The sequence below is a fragment of the Rhagoletis zephyria genome, unplaced genomic scaffold, assembly GCF_001687245.7.
Source record: "Rhagoletis zephyria isolate East Lansing unplaced genomic scaffold, Rhagoletis_zephyria_1.1 Rzeph_scaffold_01901, whole genome shotgun sequence".
Classification (NCBI taxonomy): Eukaryota; Metazoa; Arthropoda; class Insecta; order Diptera; family Tephritidae; genus Rhagoletis; species Rhagoletis zephyria.
The window spans coordinates 53646-74772 of NW_016158985.1; the positions used below are offsets into that span (position 1 = coordinate 53646).

Consider the following 21127-nt stretch of genomic DNA (forward strand, 5'->3'; position numbering starts at 1 on the left):
AACCGGTTAACATAGCTTTCCAAGACCTTAATGACGGTTTCTTGCACTACCTCACGAATGGCTTGCTCAATATCCATCTTAAGGGCCTGAATCGTTCATGGATAGTTCTCATAGCATCCCAAGAATGATAGAATACAAGATCGCGCATTCCTGCGGGTGATGACGTCAAGATAGCAACGAATAGGAAAGAGTAATTGGAGATGGAGGAGAGAAAGAGTGTTAACCGTCAAACCATGGAGGTCGCCATATTTACATGCATACAAACATCTCTGCATACATACAAACAGTTTGCTAAAATGACGTCACACGAACAACTGATTCTGTCAAATTCGCCAAAACCAAAGTAGCGGTACTGCTGATTGTGTCACCTCTGTCTGCCTACATCGTGATAGCATAATAAGATTCGTACCTCCTACAAATATGGGCATCACATCCTTTCACTGTATATACACTGATTTTTGTGTGGTAGCCGCTGCTATATGAAAAAAATTACATTGGCGATTGGTTGATGCCAGAAGACCCTACTACCAACCTTCTGATTCAACTTCGACTTATTTACGAAAAAGTCCCTTCCTCCAGGCAGCAGGGATGAAATCAAGCCTCCTGTTCAGACGTCGAAGATGCCTGGTAAATCTTGTTTCCCTGAGCCTTACTGCAGCCGCAATTCTATATGCAACGTTAAAAGGTGGGTATTATGTTCAGTATGCCCTTGCGTGCCAAAGTGGAAGTGGGCCGCAATGCACCACATATACCAATGCAATTCAGCCTATTCTACGCACTCTAGCTGCGCTTAAGTAGTGAATCGCTCTCTAGCGAACCACCACTATAGAACTCTTTTAAATTTAATAGGCTTAAATATGCTATCGTAGGTCAGAGATTTCGCCTTTTACCAATGGCTTTCCTGTATAAATTTAAGGCAACTGATGTATTCTCTACTTTTTTTTTCAATGCCGTGATTCCCCGACACCTTTCTGCCGAGGCTTAGGTTCAAGTACTTGATCCTGACATAAACATGTAAGGGAAAATCTCCAATCGAGGCACGAGTTAAAGTAGTGCGTTTCCTAGCGAATAAAACCAGTTCTGTAGCTAGGATTGAAGGCGAGGTCCCGTAGTAACCTCGAATCAGATTGTACCGGGTCAAGTAATCCACAACCATTTGCACCATGTCGTCCGCCTAGGTAATTGCCTGACAAGTTATGTTCAACAGCGCTCTTATAGTAAGTCGTTTGCGACCACTATACAAATCAGAAGTGAAAGCTCTTTGCGAAATGTCCCTCATAACTTTATGCTGAAAATAGGCGCTACTCCGCTCAGCCCTGAGTTTTTTGGCATAGAAATTTATAGATTACCTTATGAAATTGGCCCCTCTAGTTATTTAGCTATTGGCTATAGAAGGGTGTTGTCAAAGACGCTTTCTGCAGAGAATTTTCCGGCGGATGAGTTTTAATAAAAACTGATTTTGGAGATGAAAGTAAACCGAATATTTACTGCTCATATTAGAGTTTACTGACTCAATTCTCGGGTAGCCAAAGGGAGCAGGGCTCGTCGCGATGACGCGTCTATGTGCTGGGGGCTCATGACACTCTTCTACACTTTTTAACCGAGCACTGAACACAAAACTTACTAAAGAGAAGAATAAAAAAAACGCTTAATAGTCTAATTAATGCCTTTTAGTTTGATTTTGTTGTTTTTTTTTACTTACATATGGCTTATTTCATACAATATTTACACCTCAATTTTTTTTTTCATGAGGTGTAAATATTGTATGGAATGACGCATATATACATATATTAAAATTTATTTAATTATCACTTCGAAACGAAAGCATTGCATTAAAACACAAACGGAAGAGAATTGCATTTTATAAATATTCCTTAACATTATCTTCTTTTTCCCGTCACATTTCAGGAACTTATCTCCAATGCTACACAAGTTGTCTTACGCGACGTGAGTTTCAGTTTATCCGGCAACTTTTCTTGCGAAGTCACCGCCGATGCACCGCTCTTCTCCACCTCCACGGCCTATGCGCAAGTGCAAGTTGTTGGTAAGTTTGCCGCTTTCTCATTGCTTCTTGTTATCGTTCTTCTTAAAATTTTGTTACCGCTGCTGTGGCCACATTTTAACACTGCCAAAACTGCCAAAACTTTAGCGTTTTTCAAAAACTTTTTGGCTAATTATGTGCACTCATAATTGAAAAATTCAATTTACTTTTATGTGCTGAAGGAAAATTAAGTGCAATAATCAGCCGAAATTTAAAAACACTTACCAAAAATTAGAGAAAGTTTATTGCATTCGCAAGAAATATTAATTTTCGATTTTGAAAAAAAAAAACGAGTGGCGGATAAGTGAAGCAATACTTCCAATATTTCCAGCTTTTTTGCTTGCTATGACTACGAAGCAGCTTAAGAAATTTTAAAACGTCAAACGTTTTATGAATAAAGTATACGCTACAAGATATTTACACTGTCACATTAAAGACTTGCAAACACAAACGCACAGAGTGTACTGGGAAAAAAGCTGAAATTTCTAACGAGCTGTTACAGGCGTTTCATACTCGTAGAAGTGAAAAAGTGTTTCCTTACAGCCACAAAGGTATCACTGGAGAGAGATAGAATAAAAGGTGGCAAACAAAAAAAAACTGAAAATGTAAGGTAAGCAAAGTAGGTAGGAAATGCTGCAAAAAAATTGCTAAGACGGCGTCGCAGCGTCACCTGTATTGCAGCTATGCAGGTCATATAGCTACAAACATATTGTGTGCATGTAAAGCACATTAGGCTGTATCACTAAAAAAGGAGCTAAAATGGATATAAAATGCTTTAGGCGATTTATAAATCTTAAACGCAAATCTAAAGAAGAAGAAAAAAAATATGCATATTTAATGATGGTTTTGGATAATTTAAGAAATGTTTTTTTTACAAATATTAGTTTGAAGAATTTTCAACTCAATAATCACTAACCAAAGAAAAATTGTATTTACAGAAGTATATTGGAATAACAAAGCGCCGAAAACAAATTTACTACTGTAAGAAATTTGCATATGAAGTTTTTGAAATCAGTTGGATACATTTAATATTTTTTTTTTTTGTGATGCAACCTAATGTACATCCATCAAATCCACAGACAAACTGCAGCTTAAGCTCGGCATCAAAAAAGTGGTGGCGGCCAAATGCAAAGTGCTCTGAGCGATTAGGGGGCAACTAACTTACTGCATCGCTGCACAAAGTTTATTGCCTTGCAGGCTTTCTTTTCACACAGCCAGGTAAATAGACAAACACTGAAGTGGGCAATGATATGCAAAATGTATATATTTTTTTCTATGTAGTTATATATGGTAAAATCTTTCGAGATGGGGATTTCTTAATAAAAAAAGAAGCACAAATTTTTCCATAAATTATCACTGGTCAACCTAATTGAAATACATTATAACCCTTGTCACTAATATTTTTTTATTGCTTTTACTCTATTCAAACCATATCTTTAAAATTGTTTCTTGCTAACCCAGTCAAGTTGGATTTTCATGATTGCAGTAACTTGCATAAAGCTGAAAATTGGTACGAATGTTAAACAATGTCATTATAAATCAAATTTCAAAAGTCCTTATTGATCCCAGATTTGTAAAAAAAATAAAATATTTAAGGTCAAAGGTTACATAAATTGATATTTGCCATTTTTCAGCTAAACGATTAGGTTTATCATAAGACAAAAGTATTGGACAAAAGTATTGATCAGGAAATTATCTCTCCTTTAGATACTTGTCTCTAAGAGTCACCATTTCTGGGATATAATCGACTCAATCGACATCCATTTTATAAAAATTCATTTAACTTAAGTAGCCCATTTTCCTTTGACCTATTTAGGACTCTTCTTCTTCCAAATAAATAAGTATCACAAGAAAATTCACGATTTTTATAAAATACGCGAAATTCTCGCATTTCGTAACTGGCATATTTGTTTAATACCTGTATTTTTATTCCTCATAACCTAAAAATGAACGTCTCAGCTTAGGTAAAATCGCTCGAGAAGATATATTTTAGTAAAATGTAGATTTTATGCGAGTTGCACTTGAAGGTATAAAATTCGCTTTTGGCAGTGCAGCTGCTTTGTGGCGGCAACGAAAACATCCCCATTTCAAAAAGTTTCCTCGTATGTAGGTAGACTTATGTACGTACATATGTACATTAGACTGCATCACTCCCCATACAAAAAAAAATCGGTACTATTTTTCCATTGGAATTATAAAATCTATTACATTATAAGACGTCCACCAAAATATTTCGGAAAAATATTAAGATTAAAGTGAGCTGGATCGATTTGAAAATACCTCCAAAAATGAATGTTGTGCTCAACCTCACGTACTCTACATAGCCGTCTTAGTTTAACATGGATCTCAAAGTTAGACATGGTATTGTAGAGGAAGATTCTCTCCTCGCTATAAAAAAGCTGCTTTGAAATCCATTGGCTTATCTATATTATATGGAGATGACCATCATTTGACCTGCTGCCAAAATCGGGTCGCTGGTGGAGCTTTCAGTTCTAAAGGTGCACCGATAAGGGCCAGTCAGTTGGTTGAAGATGGGCTTCGGCTCTTCACTCAGTATTTTCGACATGACCTTATAAGCAATATTATGAAGGCTCATGCCATGATAACTTGCACAAAAGGCGGTGGATTAGAGACAAACTACAGTGGGATTCTAATCTTTTGGCATGTATTCTTCGTTCCATATTCTGCCTTCCAGCTGATAATGCCAAACCAGATCTTTTCCAACGCCATAAACTACTCAGCTGCTATACCGTCGGCTCATCTTGATCGAGTGCAACAACGCCAGCATTGGTCTGGATTCTGATTAGTTAATATGAATATCACAGGTGCACTCTGGGGTGTGAAGAAGAGTTTTCGAAATCTATCCGCTACCATGTTCCGTGCCGCAGCAAAGTCGTTAAACCGTTGTCAGAGTTATTTGCAACGCAATATTTCTTCTTTATCAACGGGGGGCGGCGGCGCTGGCATGGTTTCTTTACGTGTTCGTAGAACTGCTCTTTAATCACATCGTCTTACTCCTCCATCGGGGCGTGCGTACAAATGAGGCTTAGATTATTATTATTATTATTAACCTACTGAGCCCTTAAACCCTTTACTTTTCCCGTGACAAAAGGCTTCTCGGCTTGGTTACTGCACCTCGCACATGGGTATCTCCCCAGTGTCCGCGAACGGGAAAGCTGAATCTGCGATTGAGTATCACAGTACAACTATGACTACATGCTCAAACGAATGACTATTCCCTATCGTCTCAAAGTGCTCTACGTTTTTCTTTAGACCAAAAAAATATTTATTGAAAAAACCACACCATTTAAATTGATAAATATCACGCACTATTTTACAATTAAAGCGAGCAGAAATTAAATTTTAAATAAAAGCCAAAAAATTTATAACAATTAGAGCATTATAGCTGTAAAAGTGTATTAACATACATAGATATACATTTGCATTTCATTCGGGTGCCACGAAAAACTGCCACCACCGCAAGCACCAACATTAGGGCCAGCCACCGCTTCAACGAGCTATGATACACACAAACGCTGAAATATTTGTTAAAATAAGAAGATACGGCAAGTATGTAGGTAGATACATATTTAGACAGACAGAAGTACTCGTTCATAGACGACATAACCGTTATAAAGCGGCAGTTGACATGTTCAAGTGGCAAGCAGCAATCGTTGCCACCAACACGCTGACATTGTCTCAATGGGTGAGCGGGTGTATTTAAGTTTGAGTATGTTTAAGTGAATGTAGGATGTCATCGTCGCCATCGTCATCGTTNTTTTTTTTTTTTTTTTTTTTTTTTTTTTTTTTTTTTTTTTTTTTTTTTTTTTTTTTTTTTTTTTTTTTTTTTTTTTTTTTTTTTTTTTTTTTTTCTTATTTACGCTCTGCCACTAAATATGTACAAGCATGTTTTGTATTCATTGCGAATGCGTGTGAACAAATATACCAGCACGAAGTAGCTGCAAAAGAAACAAAAACAAACAAAATAACAAAGAATGTTAGCACCAGCAGCACCACCACCAACAACATTGTCGGCAATGACATGAAGTATGTGGAGCGAAGTAAAATGAAGTGAAGTGAAGTGGCTCAACGTGGCGGATGAGTGACATTTGCATTTCGAATTGGTGTATGATGTCGGATACATATCCACATATGTGCATACATACATAAGTATAGTAAATGCAGTGACACAAAAATATATCTATCTATATACGTACATACATGTAGGCTTCATATGTGTATGTATGTATGTACATGTAAACGTGCTCACTGTCAGTTTTAAAAAATGTAGAAAAAATGGAGCATAAAGCGGCAGACGCCAGCCATTGTGTACTAAGCACTTGAACAATCAACCAGCAATAATGACTGGGCTTATACTTGCGTTTTCTTTTCTCGAATAGAATGTCACCTTCTCATGTGGCAACATTTTCCGAATGCAACATTTTAACGAAGGAGCAGGCAATATGCATGTGAAGATGCTGAGAAAAGAACACAAAAACTTGACAGCCCTGGCCCAGGGCAGAATAAATGTAAGACTATTTCGAGAAAAGAAAACGCTATAGGTATATACTATAAAGAAAGGCGGTTGGAAAGTTACAACAAAAAAATATAATAAGTTTTGGGGTCTTGAAGATTTATAGTTCAGCAATATTAAAAAAAAAAAAAAAATTAAGTGCGCCTGGGCCACACTGGAGAAGTGAAACTTACGTTACACATCTAGTTTGTCTCATAACCATACACAAACATATGTATGTATGTATGTACATACATATGTACATCTGCTTTTGCTTAAGGCTATACTTTTTGTCTTTTTTCTATCTGTATATATTGATCTCTACCTCTAACCTGTTCGTTCTAATGACATTTGTTATTCTGTTTTTCTTTATCTTTATACTCTATCGATAACAAAATCGATAGTAAAATCCATACAAATATCGATAACAAACACGATAGACATACCGATACCAAAATCGTCAAAATTTTCTTAGCAAAGTCGATAACAAAATCGATAAAAATATCGGTTATAAAATCGATAAAAATATCGATAACAAAATCGATAAGCTCCGAAAAACCGAAAATGTCTAAATCGATAAAAATATCGATAAAAAATTCGATTAAAATATCGATAACAAAAAAATATTGATAAAAATATCGGTAACAAAATCGATAAAAATATCGATAACAAAATCGCTAAAAATATTAATAAAAATATCAATAACAAATTCGATAAAAATATCGATAACGAAATCGATAACAAAAATATCGGTAAGAAAATGGATAATAATATCGATATCAGAATTGATAAATATCGACAGCAAAAACGATAACGGAAATATTGATAAAAAACCAATAAAAATATCGAAACAAAGTCGATTAATATCAATAACAAAGTCGATAAAATATCGATGAAAGTCGATAAAAATATCGATAACAAAATCGATTAAAAAGCCGCTAAAAAATATCCATGAAAAAATCGATAAGTTCCGAGAAAACCGAAAATCTCTAAAATCCGGAAATAGTTCCCAGATTAAGTCTCTGTGTATCTATATACATACATATATCCTTTTCTTTATATCTATATTATATCTTTATAAATATAATTACCTTTGTATTCATCTTTCTCCCCCTATTCTCATCCTCATATTTTCCAATATTTATCTTTCTTTTTACCTTTATGCTTATTAGTTTCTTCATCTACACCTTCACCCTTCCCCAATTTCCGTTGAATTTGCGAATTTACTCCCAATCAATCAACCGCCGCTAAAGAAGTTTCACTTCAAAAACACTTATACCGTTGGGAACAAACTAATATTTAGGTTAGCAATATTTTGAACAGTTTTCGTTACTACTCGTTTGTTTATTACGTTTCCATAAAAGCCTAATTCATTATATATTAAATACCATACGCATAAGAGACAAAATTTGCCAAGAGTACGAGGAAAAACTTCATGTCAGCATTTTGTTCAAACTCCACCACGTTGCTGCTTCTTAAAGAATATTTTTCTACTGCGGTTTTTTGTCAAGTTATACGAGTTTAACTTTTATGTCAACAGCAACCTGCCCGAATATGTTTTACGTTTTCAAATCTTGGAAACTATACATCGGATTAACTTGAAATTTTATGATAGCCTCAACAAAAGTACTGCGTACTATATTCCCAAGTCTAAGAGGGATGCAACCACCTGGATGAGAAATCTGGTCACTTTTCGACTTTTACCCCGGGTACGTATGTGAAAATGCAAACGTCAAAAACGACAAAATTGAACCTTTACCAATATAATTTTTTTCCGCCGAAATCCCACTGTGCGTCGTAACGAAGCCGATTCGAATTCGTGCTCGCTCTGTGGCAAATTGGTTATGTATTCAAAGGAAGAATTCTGTGTTCGTATGGAATAGTAGCTTATGTGGAAAAGTTGGCTTTAGTATAATGCGGCATTCGCAGCATACTTTTGGCAAATAAATGTGCAAGAAATAGTTCCGATACTAGCCAGACCATATCCTTATTAAGTCTCATCAAAAAATTCCTTGTCGTTTAAAGAATAAAGGTAATGATGCCACATCATACTAAAGCCAGCTGCCCAACATAAGCTACTATTCCATATGAAAACAGAATTAATAACGTATGTATCTTGCTAAATATTTATAAGCAACAAGAAAATAAATAAAAACTTACCAGTTAAACAAATTTGGTTGTCGCTCCACTCTCTTGGTCACTTTACTTTCCTCTCTAGCACAGTGCGTAGGCAACTGGCTGAGTCAGTGGTGATCGTCGGTTCGAATCCTACTGAAAGAAGTCTGATGAGGAAATGTGGTGATTTCCGAAATAGCTATCACTTCTACCATTTTTTCAAATTATTGTTGCTTTTCCACAATAAGTTTTCATAAAAAAACGGCCTCAAGCTCATACAAATTTTTGAATATAATTTCCTCTCTAAATGTATTTCATTTAAGTATGTTTGAAGAAATTAGTTTCTATTTCTCCACTTTGGCACGTCTCAGCCGAGAACACTCAGTTCGTCAATAATAGAAAGCAAATACTTTATCTATTTGCTAACGATTGTAAGCATATACATATGTATGTACATTAAGGCGTATCACGAAAAAAAAATTTAGCATTTGTCAGTGTAATAAAAAAAATTTAGGCACCAGCTAAAAACAGCTAAATTGCCTTTTTTGCTACAACTTTCTTATTTTATGTCTGATTTTTAAAATCTTTATGTTGCCGAAAAGGCCTCACTCAGAAATAACATCCCTAAATGATTACGACCTTGCTAAAATCGCTTAGGCTTTATTCACAAACAAAAAAGTTGTAATGTTTTCAAAATCCGGCAAAACCCACCACTTAAAAATTACTAATTTTGCGCTTTAATGAATAATTATGTGAAGCAAAATGTTTCCTGGATGAAAGAAATATCCATTATTTTCAACCGTGGAACGAATTATTAACGTTGATTTCGACTTTGGTGAAAATCTTCGTAGCAATGTCATCTACTAAGTCCTTTTTGGAGGTGGTGCTGATTGTACGTCAAAATATTCTTGGAACTCTTCTTCACTAGCTATACTATGGGCATAGCCAAATGTATACGGCTGATAATTAGTAACTTTTACTGCCTCCGGTATTTCCTCGATTGCAATCTCGCATCCTTTGTTATCAAGTAATAATAACTGCCTCGATCCGCCTTGGTTAAAAAAAAAAAAAATCATTGAACTTGATGGTTTTCCCGCTGTGTCGATAGAGTTGAATATTTGCCAAAATCTATTCCAATTTACTTAAAGAGATCCGGAATACCCGACTATATTCTTTGTCTTTAGAACTAATTTTCGATTTCTGGGCACACTTGCAATGCGGTTTAAATAAATTAAATATTTTGTTACAACCAGATTTGTTGGGAACTTATTGCTGAACATATTCTTTGGTTCATTAAATAGGTTTTATAGTAGCGATCTTGTCTTCTGTTAAACTCTACACTTTCAAGAAAATTAATTTTTGATTGCAAGTACTTTTTTTATCTTATAAATTGTGATCTGGCGTAAGGTACATATGTATATATACAAACGTACATGCATACTTATTTATGTATCCACATACTTATGTATTGGTGTACTGTAAATATTCACACTTCAACACCGGCTTGGCAAGTCAAACAAATAGGTGGATACCCGCGTATATCCGTATGTACATAAATATCTGACTATTTGTACATACATATGTATGTATGTGTGTATGTATATGCGACCAAAGTAATTTCAACTATCTTCAGATTGAGTATTTGTATATTTTGTAAACAAATGTTTTCGTTTAATTTTCACCCGTCTTGGCATGAAATACGTAAATAAAATATGTGCATACATATTTGATGTTTTCCAAAGTAGGTATGCAATGTGTACTTGCAAATAGACATACATACATACATACATATGTATGCATATTGGAAATTATACATATAATCTATACATATACATATGTACATACGTATAGTAAATACTCTTGCAAAAATATTTAAGGAAAACATAAAATATTTGTATTGAAAGATCCGCATACCGGTAGGAACATACACATATGTACATATACCTTGTTATGTAAATAGTATATCTACCCAGCTAGCAAAATTGCCAGAAATCTGTTAGATATCCGTCAGACTCGTCAGCAAAAAAGTCAGAAATCTGTATGATTTTGGCCGATATCGGTCAGAGAAGCATATGGAGAGGTTGACAGGAAATCTAACCGACACGACGTGGGAAAGTCTGACCGACGATTCTGACGGATGTCTAACAGATATCTGACCAAATAATCATGGAAGATAAGAATTATCAGACGTGTATGGCAGAAATCGGACATAATTCGATCAGACATATCGGATAAGGAAATAAAAAAAAATCTCCGGATATTTCGCCCATAAATCTGTACGAAACCTGTAAGACTTGTCTAAATAGTCAATTTTTTATTCCGACTTGTCTGATATCAGAAATTGTCTGGCAAATGTGCTAGCTGGGTATGTTCATATTAAGGTGAAATATATATTTACGTACCTACGGAGCGACTCAATCGTGCATATACGACTTTTATGGCTAAATACGTAACGTGAAAATAATTTTGGGGATAATATTTTACCCAAAACAGAAAAGTTTAACTAAAACATAAATGATTATGCCAGGTTTAAATAAAATTTTAAAGATCATTTTTTTTTTTTTTAAGCTCTGAATAGGAACTTAATATCAACCAATATGCTGCCTGAGTTATTATTTTTGGACAGAAATATTTGTTCTATTGTTGATTCGATCGATGTTTTGTAAACGAACATTCTTTAACACAAATGCAAAAAAAATTACAAAAAATTAGCTATATTTTAATTTTTGCTGTGTTAAAGTTGGAGCGTTTTTAAAGCACGAAGCGAATTAAAATGAAAATGTTTTTGGAAAATGATCTGATATAGAAAAAACGGTAGACAGGTACATAATCTACGACTCAAAATTAAATTCACGTGTCCCGGGGTTTTTTTTTGTGATTTCTTCTTTGTTTTATAGTTTTTTTTTTTAAGATTCTCTATAAAGATTTTGAGTATGCAGTTTTATAGTCTATAAAGTTTTAGTGAAACAGAGTGCAAGCTTCAATTTGATTTTTGAAATTTTGTACTGCCATATTGCTGCGTAGCACACAAAACTATGTACTTATGTATGTCTAACAATTTGTTTTTTATACGAAGAAACTTTTTGATCTAAAAACCGCATGCAGCTTTAAAATAGAAAAGATTTAAAATTTTTTTTTGCTTGCGGTCATGGAAATGGATATTTAAAAAGCATTGTATACTACCCTGCAAAAATTTGAGGACCAGGTGGTCCACTGGGTCGTAGTTTTAAAGTATGTGCAAATGGACCAGGTTGCATACTAGGAGCTTGTTATGCTCACCTGGACCACTTCAAACGTACAAACATGATATATGTGCGGAACACCACCTCTTCGTGACCCATCGGCAATATGATTCGGTTGCCGAATGTGCCATGGTCCAAAAGGAGTAGTTTTCTAGGTGGTCCCGTGTTATGCAGCGGTGGACCAGAAGTGGTCCTATGTTATGCAGCGTTGGACCAGAGGTGGTCAGGTCCAATGACATCGCAATGTTAATGTTACCATTTTTTCTCCATATATTTGGACCATTTTGGTTACTAGTGTTGGTTACAAGGTAGCGTGGTCCTGTACTAATACTTAACCTAGTCCCACTTTTTGCAGGGTAGTTTCAGGCCAAAAAAAGAAAAAAAAGTTAATCTTATGTATTTAATGGACATTTTAAAAGTACAGGTAATGGTTCGAAAATAATTGCTTTTGGAATGTGTTAGTGAAAATGAAAAAAAATAAATATGTGCAAAATTGTTAGCATATCTTTTTAAAGGACTAAAGAAAACTGCTGCAGCGTAATAGACTATTTATTATCCATGGAAATTAAAGAAGCAAATTTTTTTTCTTACCATCTCTTACAGAATTTCCTGAGAAACGTCCCCAATTATTTACCGAACATGCGCGCTATGAGCCGGGTGATATTTTACGCGCCAACTGTAGTACACCGCCGTCGCGACCGCGCGCCGATTTGCATTTCACACTCAACAATATACCGGTAAGTAGAAAATTATATTTTTAATTTGAAATTATAAACACAAGTTTACATACATTTGAATCGGTTAATCAAATTATCAAAGGGAATAAATCGGCATTTTTCCGATATGGCAAATTTGATGCAGTTCAACAGAGCTTCTTCAAACGAACCGACCTGCCTCAAAATTGCCATATCGAAAAAATGCTGACTGATTACTTTTGGTGTAAAACCAAGAGTTCAATTGCTGCTGGTCTCCAATTACATCAAAATGTCATTGAACTTTCACCTCAAATTTATTTTATTTAAATTAGCTTGACAATACAAAAAAATAGCAGCTAAAAAATGCACGCTAATTAATAACTTATTTATGCTGCTATATAAAGTTAGAAAATATATATACATATACATATAAATCATTAAGAAAAGTAACAATGTTTATCCTTATCCAATTATTAATTACTGGGCGTAACTGCGTAACAATATTGCACGTGCCATTTTCTTCAGTGTGGCACATCACGTTGCATTTTCAACTTACCGGACACAACGTTCTTAGTAGTTTTTCGGACGTTAGAGCACGGTTGCACGTGAGTTGACGTCTGTCACGTATCATTAATTTGCCATTGTAGATTAGAGCGGGAAATGTGATGAACCATATTGTTGACACCAGAAGTGGCAAGCTGCCCGTTAAATGGAACATTTTTTATTATATTTTTGTGTGTGAAGTTTTCGTGTAGCTGTTGGCTGGCTTAAATTAAAATAGAAAATTAAATATAGCCTGGGATGTGGGCGTGGTTATTGTTCGATTTTAAAAATTTGCAGCCGTTTGGTATATTTTACCAAGCCCAACAACTGCGCCATGTTTGGGAGAAATAGGTGGAGCGGTTATCAAGATATACATATAAGTACATGTAATCAAAAGTGGGCGTGGTCACACACATTTTCCAAAAAATTATAATCTTATTTTTCGCTTAAAAATCATTGTAAATATATATTTAGAGCAGCTATGGTCAGAGAGAGCTTTTACTCTGCAACCGTGTATACAAAATGTATAGAAAGCTTAAAAGAGCTTTGTCCTCGGGCAAGGCGGTGCGCACCACCGGTTAAGAGTGAATAAGCTTAAGTAGTTACTAAAATATCGCAGTTTTCGTGTTTCTGAAAGTTACCGTTATACCGTTTTTTTTAAGACTCTAAATTAGAGTAGCGTTCTGAAATAGGCCTAATTTTGTTTTTACACGGCCTTTTTTGCATGGTCTCGATTTAACATGGTTTAGAAAAGTAAAAATTTATTCCGTTTTTACACGTTCGATTTAGTACGCGTAAAAAAGCAATTTTATTGAAGTTTTTTTTTTGGGTAGTACCTTAGCGAATTAATCTTCACACGAATCTAACCAGTTTGAATTATTAGTGCAGAAGCGAAGAAGCGAAAAATACGGCGAACGAACAGTGAAAATAAATGTTAGGTATCATCACTTCCACATTTTCGCCGTTCACTTCGCCGCATCTGTCAATATATTGAATACATATATGGCGACTGTTATTTTACCCCGCTTCGCCAAATGCATTCGCTTAGCAACTCAAAATACCGCTCTTTATTAACCGTAGTCTTTTAGAAATCTGGTTAGGGAATTCCCCTTTATAATTTATTTTCGTAGCAGCTTAAGTATGTAATTTCATATTCATGTTACTTTTACTTTAAGATTCGATTTACCTTTACACACTTTTTTTTGTGTGAATGACTTGTTTTAGTTAATTTTAGAGTGGGTTTTTCTATACATATATTTCAGTCTATTTCAGAAATTTTTTACTCAACTTTTTTTTTCCGAAACGTATCTACAGTGTGAAAGCATTATTATTAATTATGCCTAAGTTCTATTTAAACTTGTTCATTGTCGCTTCTGCTTAAAGTAATTTTATATATTTACTTGCATTGTATTTATAAACTTGGTTTACATTTAAAAACCTAAACAATTGGCAATTCTTAATGCATGCTCATCAATAACTTCGAGCAGTTCACTTTCGCTCTATTCGGCATTGGTGACCACAGGCTCGTTATCCCTATTCCAACTTATCATAAATCAAAATGCTGACTGCACGTTCTTAGCAGTTGCTAGTAACTAAATCGCTTTTTTCTCCATTTGGCTAAATAAGGGTATTGCTAAACCGATTGACGGCAATCATTCATCATCGCCACTGATGGTTGCTCTGCGGCGAAACGAGGTATAACTGCCAATCTTCATGGAGATTACCTTTTTATTAGCTGGGTGAAATGGGTTCGAAATTTGCTTTGAAAAGGGTCTTCCTTATGGTGAAATTTAATGTTAGTTTAAAATTTCATCTAAGAGCTTTAAAAAAACAATGCGCAAGTGTATAACTTTAAGACACTTTAATTAGACGATGGCAGTTTGATAAGTCAGTTCGGTTTAAATAAAATATATTAAAAGGGGAATTAAAATTCTAAATATACATATTCATCCTTTAGCTATATACATCTAGTTCAGCGTTTTTCCATTTTTTATCTATTGCAAGTAACAGGATTTTTCAAGGACTTCAAAATAGCTTTTGTGTTCTTCATTCTCAATTCTCGAACTTTATCTAAGTACCGACTCTTGGAAGCACGAAGCACAATGTGCATGATAGGAAAATTTTAATGCCTTTAATAAGGATAGGACACTAATCATAAAGAAGCATGTGGAAAGAAGCTCCAAGGTACTAAATATTAAAAGAAAGCATTAACAAAAACAGAACTAAATTCAAAAATATGTAATATTTTAAGAAAGTAATCAAAGCGGAAAATGAAACACAAGCCCGCTAAAAAATAAAAGCACTCCATTTGCCTCCTCTTCCTTTTTGACTTTAATTCTAAGCATATAAATTAAGCAAATTCTTTGAAATTCCTCATAATGCGATTAAGTCTCTTTTTTTATTTCTTACTCTGTTTCAACCTTCTGCTGGGTGCCTCCATATACATACATAAGTATGTGTGTGTGTGTGTGTGTGTATAAGTACTTACTGATATGCTTATGCAATTAACATATTTATATTATAGTATATTATCCTGAGCGTTTGTCTTTAATTAGCAATGCGTAAAGTCTTCCTATTTACACATGAGTGGTTGGGTGGTTGTTTGTATGCATAAACAGCGGTGCATGTACTTGTGTGTATATGTGGATAATTTTGATGTAGCTACCCACTAGAACTTGAAGGGAGATCTCCCTATGTGAGGAATAAAAGAGTATTCCCCTTAACCTGATTTCTGAGCAATAAGAGAGATTTGTCGGTTTTGTACTCCTTTATTACTCGTTTAGGAGTCAAATAAGAGATCTCCTAAGCGAGCGACGAAATAAAGCTCCCTGGGGCATGATTTGGGAGCAGTAAACAAGATTTCTCGGTTTTTTACTCCTGTATTTCTCGCTTAGGAGCTTAATGAGAGATCTCCTAAGCGAGCAATTAAAGAATGGTCCCTGAGGCATGATTTGGGAGCAATAAGAGAGATTTGTCGGTTTTGTACTCCGTTATTACTCGCTTAGGAGCAAAAAGTGATGTCTCCTAAGCGAGAAATCCAAGAGTATTCTTTTTGATTGATTGGAGAGAAATTTGTGTTTTCGAAAAAATGTATCATACAAAAAAAACAACAGAAAATATTTCTTATAGAAGCATAAGGAGGACACAATAATTTAATTTGGATAGCACACAGATTTTAATAAAAGTCCGTTGGTATGTACTTAAACTTTTGTTTAAATATATTAAGTATGTATTGTATTACTTATAAATGTACCGTTAAATACTTTACAGATTGCGCAAATTGGTGTCAGCATTTAAGTGTGACCCCCGGGTTTAAACATCGCATGGGCGACAAAGATGTCAGATAAGCAAGGTCACCTTCACAATTTCCCCGCTTGGTGGATTCCTGAACTGGCAAGCAGCCTTGACACCCAGGAAATCATATAGGAGTACATACTTATATGTGCATATAGGTCCATATAATTCAAATCTTATCTTACCGTTTTGTTATTATTATGTTTTAATTTCATATGATTTCTCTGCAATATAATTCTAAAATTAAGCAATTATGTAAGACGTATCATTTATGTTTTATTTTTAAGATCTTGTAATATTGCACAAATGCACGTGATTAAAAAGTTAAATAAAAAAATTTAATAAATAGCAAAATCTATTTGGCTAATGTAAAATGTTCGGTATCATTGCTCTCTTATTACTCCTACAGGAGTTTTTCGGGATGTCTCTAATGGGAGCACTCCTTTATTGCTCGTTCGCGAGGAATATGGGATGTTTTCTATGTGCACTCCCTTGTTGTCTTTTTGGGAGGTTTCTGGGAGGTAACTATGGGAGTACTCCCGTATTGCTCTATTAGGAGGTTTGTGGGATGATAATTCTGTGTGTGCTCCCCGATTGCTCATTTAGGAGGTAAAAGGGATTACTCCCCCTCCTAGGACATCCAATGTTAAAGGGAGTATACAAAATTACATGCTTATACAAAGAAGCATAGGGAGCAATGGGGAGCATTCGTATACTCCCAAGGGAGTACTCACCGAGCAATCGTACGATGCTCCCAAGTTCTACTGGGTAACAGAAATTTCTTGAGAGTTTTATTATCTTTGTGATAAATACATATACATACATACATACATACATATCCATGTCAAAAGGAAAAGAAGAAGGTTGACTTGACTGGAATGCCCCATTCACTTTATTACCCAAACAAAATATAAGGAATTTTTTCATGAGACTTGGTGAGAATCCGCTGTAATAACTTATTATACATACACTGAAAATAAAATTTCGTACAAATGCTACTAAAAACTTTCGTAGTCTTGGTTTTCGTTCAACTTTCGTTCATAATACGAACAATTTTTCAAATCCATTCGTAAATATAACGAAAAGAGTTTCGTAAGGCATTAATAATACACATATGTTAGTGTTTGGCCGAGCTTCTCCTCCGATTTGTGGCGTGCGCCTTGGTGTTGTCACAAAAAGGGGAGGGATCTACAGTTTTACTCCGACTCCGAACGGCGATTGTATTTTTGTGAGAAGCTATTTTTCATGGCAGAAATACACTCGGAGGTTTGACATTGCCTGCCGAGGGACGACCACTGTTAAGAAAAAACCTTTTTTCTATATTTTTGCGACGTTGCTTTGACCAGGACTTGAACCCAGTGCTGATGAGTGAAAGCGCGCACTGCTTACCACTACACCACAGCGGCCGACTGGCATTATTTCAGTACAATTTATGAAAACTTTCGTTTATTTTACAAAACCCATGCGTAAATTACCGAACAAATCTCTGTACGAATAATAGTGTATTTGAAGGAAGGCATTCGTAATATTTACTTGTGGTTTTAAAATATACGAAGTCTACAATTCTGTATTCGTCACTTACGTGAAATATGAAATTGTGTGGACATTTTTTTCTTTTTATGATGGTTACACTTGGAGTTATGGGCTTCAAAAAAATAGTAAAAACTAAAATTAGAACTTTTCTAAGCACTTTTTCGTATTAAAAAAATAATCATTTAAAATAATTTAAACTTCGCGATTTTGTGAGAAAATTTCTCGCTTAATAAAATGCGAAATGAATATTCCAAAAAAAAATTTGTTTTGTAAAACCACACCGGAACTGAAAATTTAAGAACAAAATCTGCGAAACTTTGACCAATATTTTTAAGTTAATTCTTTTTTTTTTTTTCAAAATATAGCCTTAGATATAATTATAATACCCTAACAGCCGTTTCACCAAACTATTTAAGTGGAAATTAACTTTAATTTAATTTTGTATTTATTTCTCATTTAAATAATTTTCAGTTTCAATAAACTATTTATTTAAATGAGTAAAAAGTGGTTGCAAAACAGACTAGGCTAGCGAAAGCTTTCATTTTTACTGAGAGCTTTTGAAAGCTTTGGCACGCTGTGTTGTAAAAGCAGGGCTGGTATACAAGTAAGCAGCAGATACACAATGATCAGGTGATTAAACGTGTAACACCTCTGAGTGTGGTTATTCTGATTTAATTTTTATTTAAGTGGAGAGCATAGGTCACTTAAATCAAAATTAAAAATTGATTGGTGAAACCAAAAATTCGAAAATTAAACTTAAATAATTTGGTGAAACTGGCTGTAAAAGTTGTATGGCCTTATTCATAAAAAGTAAAGTAGGTTTAAGGAGCTTTATAAATTGACGTTTTCATACATTTATGAATTTATAAGCCTTCTTTAAAGCTACATTAATTTCTATGAATAAGGCTATTAGAGTGTGATCTGCATTAGTTCGGGAGGAACGTAAACTTGTTCAAATACGTATACCTTGCACTAAGTATGATGCTACGTGTAGTTTAAAAATTGGTTGGGCACCGACCGTTTCAAAATCTCCACTCAAATTCTATCCAGTGACGATTTTGTAAACAGTTTGTGTCTACACTCTGAAACCACATGCTTATATTGCAGAAGAACAGTCGGTTTATTTCAATAGTCTTCGGGAAAATTTAGACAAAGGAGAAGTGATCGTACAGTGTGATTTTGCAGAAAATTTTATGTAGTTTTGTTGTCCAAAGAGCCGCGCAGGCTTTCCATCTTATTATTTTATTTTTTTTTCAATACGAAAAAATACTTTAGAAAAAACCTAATTTTAATTTTTACTATTCTTTGGAAGCCCACAACTCGAAAGGTAACCATCATATAAAGAAACCAAATATGGACACTATTTCATTTTTCCCATAGGTACAATTGCCCAAAATATAAAGGAATTCTAATGCATCAGACCGTTTTCTCTGTTCGCTTGACGCGAAATGCCTTAAAAACATGTTTTTTTAAATTCGTACAATATACGAATATTTTCGTGCAATATAATAAATTTGCCGGCAGTTTAATATTTCATCGTATTTGTATGTACCGCATATCATTGCGAAATTACCTGTTGGCTGCTGTGAGACGTTTAATATAAATTTAAACGTTTTGCAGAATAATTTTCTGGGTAAAAATTCAATAAAATATTAAATATCAATTTGTGATTTGGTTTTTATAATCCTTCGCTGAGCTATCGATTAATTGTAAACATTGCTACCTGTGATTGCTGGCTGGCACTGGCGAGTGAGTGAATTTTAATAATACTTTTTGTTTTTTCTTGCTTTTGTTTTGTTGATTTTTATTGTTGTTGATTTATTATCATCATCAGAAAAAAATCAAACACTGGTGTGCGTGCGCTGCAACATTAGAGAAACAGAGAATAAATAATTGTTTTCGTTTGGTAAGACTAAACAAAGCTCATTCTTCTTTATCTTCTTGTATTATTATTTCGATAAATTTACGATAAAAATAGAATAAAATGGTTTTGTTGTAATTCGTACTATGGGCTTTACAGTGTGGCGAATAAAAGCAATAACCGTAGGTTTTGCGAAAACAGATTTTAAATAAGTATAAGAATAATTTGTGAGCATTCTACAAAAATTTCGTAAAAAAAAAACATTGAAATAGTACGAAATCCATTAATAAAAAATATCTGATGTCTCATATTTTCGAAGTATGTACGAAAACACTTTTGTAAAATTAACGAAAACTTTCGTGGCTGAAAATTATGAAAAATTACGTAATATGTACGCAAGTTTTCATTATATTTACGCAGATTTTATTTTCCGTGTAGTCTTCTACGTAAATTTCATGTCTAATATGAGTCCTTTATACTTAAAAATTCTCCCTAAAAGGTATCTCTACACGCTTAAAAGGTAGCGGGGAAAATGTGTGAAGCCTACGTTTTCTTGTAAAGCGAATTTCTTCGATTTTTCCGAATTTTTTCAGACTCTCATTCTCTCTGCCCAATTTTCAAGCGTGACCATGTTAGAGCGCATAATATCCATTAGCGTATTAGGATATTTACCTTGAATTGCAATTTGCCGGTCGTCGGCGTAAGCGTGGAGGTGGCACCCTCCTCTCGCTAAAGCCAACAACAAAGAAACGTCCATCAATCACAAAAAAAGACAAATAGTCGATTTTTTTTTTAAATTTCTTTCATCGTATTATTCCTTAATTTCCTTCCTGAAGTTCACGTAGGTACATATATACATGTATGTAGTACAAACTATATACGTATATTGATAAGAATATTAAAGCCATATAATTTGAAAACAAAGGCAAATAAGCACTAATATGAAAAAAGCATGCGCCAAAAGTGCCACACAAAATTTAATATCGCCTGCGGTACTTCAAAGCTTGAGATATTTACCATAATAAAGTTAATGACACGTTTGCGTAGTCTATTAAATGAAACAGTAGTATGTATATATATTCTTATTGGTGTACGCTTTCGTACATATGTGTGCACGTTCTTAAGGCACACGCTGATTTAGATGTGTAACACAAAATCTTAAAATATTCTGATGCGTGTAAAATAAATTACATGAGCAGCAGTCAACGCGGCAGACTTACTTATACATAAGTCAGTATGTTCATACATACGTACTAGAGTCCAGCGCAATTGTATTTGCCGCATTTCATT

The 21127-nt window shown here is 34.4% G+C and overlaps 1 protein-coding gene across 1 annotated transcript in view; it reads left to right on the forward strand.

Annotated features, from left to right (window-relative positions):
- Positions 1–21127, forward strand: part of LOC108365531 (uncharacterized) — an 89839-nt gene that overhangs the window by 53570 nt on the left and 15142 nt on the right. Inside the window, exons 3-4 of the mRNA XM_017619575.1 lie at positions 1909–2044; positions 12515–12648. Coding sequence (XP_017475064.1) covers positions 1909–2044; positions 12515–12648 — 270 coding nt within the window. The remainder of the gene's footprint in view (positions 1–1908; positions 2045–12514; positions 12649–21127) is intronic.